General features: G+C 40.9%; 1 protein-coding gene across 1 annotated transcript; it reads left to right on the forward strand.

Annotated features, from left to right (window-relative positions):
* Positions 1-1,733: 1,733 nt before the first annotated feature.
* On the forward strand, positions 1,734-2,543 carry LOC104324959 (tetraspanin-3). The gene has a single exon (XM_009929403.2). It carries the CDS (start codon positions 1,734-1,736, stop codon positions 2,541-2,543), a length of 810 nt encoding a protein of 269 aa, XP_009927705.2.
* The last annotated feature ends 2,432 nt before the right edge of the window (positions 2,544-4,975 follow it).

The following is a 4,975-nucleotide window of genomic DNA, read 5'->3' on the forward strand; positions in this document are numbered from 1 at the left end:
ACAGTATTTTCTGACACGTTTCTGATACATTTCCTCGCACTTTTCTGGTACGTTTCTTCTGCATCGTGGAAACATTAATTCAGTGTAGTTTGCCTGTGTGTATAGATGTGAGGGAGAAATCCTTTCTGTTCCCCCCCTTGTCCCTGTCCCTGATGCAGAACATAGAAATCAGAGAAAAAGGCGTTCAAGAGAGTAAGTGAATGGCAGCAAAACCCACCCAGCTGGAGGGCTGGGCGTAGCAGCAAGCTGAACAAGAGAGAGGGCAGACAGATACTCGGAGAACAGTTGCAGGAAAACACACATCCTAGAAGAGCTTTGAAAGAAGCATTGGGTTAAGATTTAACAAGTTAATCACTGCAAGTTAATTACTGTTAATGGCAAGATTAAAAATAATAAAAGCAATTTATCTCATTCCAAAATAATTAGCCTTAATGACATGTTTGTACTGCACATAGAAAGACATTTTGATGGCAATCAGCCCAGCAGCTGTGTGTGCATACCATATATAGCAGCAATAGGTCCTTGTAAAATGTCTGACAAATGTGGGATCATTGGCTTTGCTGAGACTTTTCCAGGGTTCCACAGATCTGAGCACTGACTCACTCTGATTCTCTACGCGGTCTGCAAGTGTTCATGTTTCTGAAAATAAGGATCATTTCTTTGTATTCTCCCTCATGTATGCCTGTTGTATTAGCCCTGCTCTGCACCTTGAGAAACAAAAGAGATGTTATGGGACTTCATTAGGATGGGCTTGGGATCTGCCTTCCTGATGCCTGTGGCAAGTTTTATGCAGGTTTCCCATCCTGCCTGGCTCTTCTGCATCACGTATTTGAGTAATAATGCTCTTGTGCTGGCTGATAAGTGGCATTAATTCCATTTGAGGTTGTTGTGGAGTCATTTAACTAGTGTGTAATTCAGTTTCTTTACACACAAGGAAAAGTTAATACAGATCTTACTGTTATTTGTATTCAGTCATTACAGCACTCAGTCAAATCACTGGTAATGCAAACTGAGGGGTACAAGTGTGAAATGGTAGGGAATTCTCATCCAGGTGTCCTGAGTAATTGAAGCTATCTACACAGAAATCTTGCTGAGTTAAAAAGGGCAAAATATTATTAACATCATTATGCTCCTCATAAAATCTAATGAGCGGTAAACGTACTGGGAAGGATAATGATTTTAGGTGAGTGTTACCTATGGAGATCCCTGATTGAATAGCTCTGCTTAAACTATTCCTTTGTTAATGACTATGACTTGTGCATTTGTTGCTATCTTGGCTCCTGAGGTAGGATTGACAGTTGGATTACCTCTTTCACTTGTGCAGTCTAAGTGATCTGAACTAGGGCTGCTGGCTACCACCTCGACTATTTCTCTCCGTTTAGCTCTTCAACACGTGAACGTAGTAAAGCAAGGGATGCAGCCTTTTTTCAGTTGTCCCCCTCCTTCAAAGGCAAATGTCTCAATGACAGCAGAGTAAATGACCTCTCAACAGCAAGCCTGGCATATACCCTCCTGGTGTCTGCAGGCTACACTGAACAAGCAACCGCTTGTGGTTAGCTGATGCAGGGCCTAGTCTTTGTGCTGTGTGAGTCTCACCAGTGCTGCTCCCTTGCAAGTTGTTTTGGGTGGAGATGCCATCTGCTGCACCTGGATAAGTGGGGTGGAGGCCTCTTAAATAGTGGCAGTGAGGGTTTGGGTTGCTAGGAGTGGTCAGAATGAAGAAAGTTAGAGGTATGGTAGTGCTGGTGATACTGTTGTCCTCTTTGTGGTACTCTGAGGACTCCTGGCTCAGGCTCTTTGCTCGATTTCTGCTGAACTTCCTAGGTTTCATCTTCTGGGGCACTGCTGCAGCTCTGGCCTTTGGTGGAGTTTGGTGGATCCTCATGTGCAAGGACTATGGATATTTATATCAGGAATTTTTCTTGCCTCTGCCTGGCTGTCTGGCTGTTGTAGCTGCAATTATCTTGCTACCTACTGGAGTTTTGGCTATCTCTGTTTCTGCTAAGTGTTCCCGCTATAAGCAAGGGACTCTCATGTACTTGCTGCTGGTCCTTCTTTGCCTAGAAATGTCTTTGGCAGTTCTGGCACAGATCTACTCTATTTGGATGGCTTCTGAGCTGAAAAGCTCTATAGGTTACCTTGTCTATCACTACAATGGGACACACTCCCAGGCTCCTGGCAACAGCACTATGGATGTGGTACAGAGGAAGCTGCAGTGTTGTGGGGCCCAAAACTACACAGACTGGCTAAAGGAAACAGCTGCTTCTTGGCATCTTCCAGCTGAAAAAGCTTATGTACCTGAAAGCTGCTGTAAGGAGGAGTATTTTCACTGCAGGGGTGACTTAGGCCATCTGGAGCAGTTTTTTCAGGAAGGCTGTCTAAAGAAGCTGGAAGACCAGTTGCATTTTGTCATGCTCTACATGTTTTGGTGCTGTATTGTGGTAAGTGTCTTGGAGATGTTGGCTGGTGTCAGCAATGGCATCCTCATGAGGCATCAGACTTTCCACAACCTCCGATTTCTGGAGTCCTCTAACTTCTTGTAGGCCTGCAGACACTGTCAGCATTGCTGGACCTACTGCATATTTCCTTGGTTTTGTAACACTCTGCAGCTGCACTGGAAGAAAACTTTTTTTAAAAAATATTTGCATGTAAATCAAACATTGTTCATTGCTGGATTTTTTTTTTCACTAGTGTTACAATATTAGATCAGTTTTCACCCAGTTCTTGTTTGATAAGCATCCTGTGTCTTAAAAACTTCATTGCTGGAAGTCACAGCAGGGAGGGGAAGGTCTTCAGCATGTGTAAACATGAAACTACTGTCTTGAATGTGGGGGAAGCAGAGGTAGAGGTACATCTTGGTCAGGGGAGCATGTTGCAAGGTCATTGTCTGAACTTTTGGAATAAGTCTTAACTGCGCTAGAATCTTGAAGAGTAATTAAAGAGCAGATTCTTTCACCTTCAAACTTGTATTTAATGCTTTATGCAAAGGGTTTTCTTTTAGAAATACTAAAGTTTAATAATTTTTTCTTTTTCTCCTTCAAACACTGGTTTAAAATCTAACATTTTTCAGAGAAAATAAATGTCAATTTTTGATGTGACATGAAGGTGCAATCTAAATGGAGAAGATATATTTAATAGCAGCAGAGTAACTAATAAAATGACATACAGTAGGCGGTGTAGTTATATCAGGAGTTGCACAGGAGCAATTCCCAAACTAAAGAAGAAGAAGGAATTCTGTCTATTTATTCATTTATTTCATGTCAAAGCAAGGAATGAGTCAATTTTCCTTTCCTGAAAAGTTATGCGGGGTCATACACATGTTTGAATGGCAGCAACAATACGCTGCTTTTTCTTAAGGTACATCTGCCTTACTCTTATGAAATCCCCTTATCCATTTTCTGTGGGTCTCACTCTAGTCTGCATGTGCTGAAATGGACTAAGTCAGTGTATGGGCTATCCAAATTCTTGTTTATGTCAGTGCTGTTGGTGTTTAGGGAGGTGCTGGTAAAGGCTCTGCTCTGTGTTGGACTGTGCAGTGTATGGTTGTACATGCTTGTACATATGTGTCTTGGAAATGCTCTCAGCCTCACTGCTGACCTGTGAGTGGGGACTAGAGCAGCTGCATCCTTTAGTAAGTGTATGTAGGGAATCTCCAGGGCCTATAAGTGCATGATGTTACAGTTTACCAAACTGGGAACAAGGAAACTGTTTGGGTCACAAAAACAACTGGACTGGGCAACTCCCCTAGCACTTGAAGAAATCATCAGCTAAATCATTGTTGCTTTAAATTTTCTACCACATGTCAGGTACTTTATGACAATTTTCAGACCCCAAATCACCAGATACTGATTTTCATGGGGGGGAAAAAAAACCCCCAAACCATCAGAGGACATAATAAGCCTGCAAGAGCTGACCTAATAACTATGTGGAAACCTAACATGAAATATACTGCAAGGCTGCTTCTTAAAAAAAAAATAAAGACCTTGATTTAGATAAAGGAAAAGCACTAATTCATTAAGAGTGGGTAATCCTTCCAAAAAAGGAATGTTCCAAAGCAAAAAAGGAAAATAGCTGTGTCTTTGAGTAAAATAATAGAAAGAAATATTTCTTTCAGTTTGCTTGACACAGGATGCATGTGGCAGTGAATAAAATTCATCTAGTTAAGTACCACAATTTGGTCTTCATGGCTTTGTGGTGCCCTCGTACATAAGTGTTTTGTGATGCAAAGTTATTGTTATGACTTTACAAAGATGCAATGAAACTGAAGTGACATCAACTGGCCCAGGAAGAAATTGAGTTTGTTGAAGAAAGAAAGGTAGAAGAGCGGTGTGGCTGTAATGCCTTTTTACCACCTGACTTTCTTAAGGGGGATATTTATCTTGGATCACTTCTTGTCCCTTACAAGTTCCTTCACAAGTTCTGCTCCAGAATCTCTTAAAAAAGGGGAATGCCCTTTTTTTTCACTACTAAGCGGAAAGAAGTAATTTCAAGGTAGTTAAAGAGGACAATTACTAATGTGGATGTCATCATTTACTCTCCAGCCTGCTAAAAGTCCAGGTCATGCATGGCTCTCTCTACTTTTACTGTACTAAGAAATTTATAAGATAAATATGAAAGAAAACCCCAAAATATCTTCAAGTTAACTATAAGAAATTACTTTTAGGAATTATTTCCCCATCCCCCTGCATACTAGACTCTGGAAGATCAGATCTTAAACCTGGTAAAAACAAAGAGGGGAGTGTGAGGATGCATGAGACAGACCAACTACAGATATAAATGGTTGTTAGCAGACAGTCACTAGACAAAACCATAGATTTATTACCCCTTTCTTCTTGTGTTGACTTGGGTAGTTTGATTCTGAACAGTTACTTCTGGACAGGAGTAACTTCTTTTGAAATAAAAGTGTTGTTATTTTTAAGTAACTGCAATGTATTTCTGTGTTATAAGACACATAAATCCTTGGATACTATTGCAA

Source organism: Haliaeetus albicilla, chromosome Z (assembly GCF_947461875.1).
Source record: "Haliaeetus albicilla chromosome Z, bHalAlb1.1, whole genome shotgun sequence".
Taxonomy (NCBI): domain Eukaryota; kingdom Metazoa; phylum Chordata; class Aves; order Accipitriformes; family Accipitridae; genus Haliaeetus; species Haliaeetus albicilla.

Excerpts from the sequence above, each read along its gene's own strand:
- LOC104324959 (XM_009929403.2), top strand. The coding sequence starts at position 1,734 with ATGGTAGTGCTGGTGATACTGTTGTCCTCTTTGTGGTACTCTGAGGAC.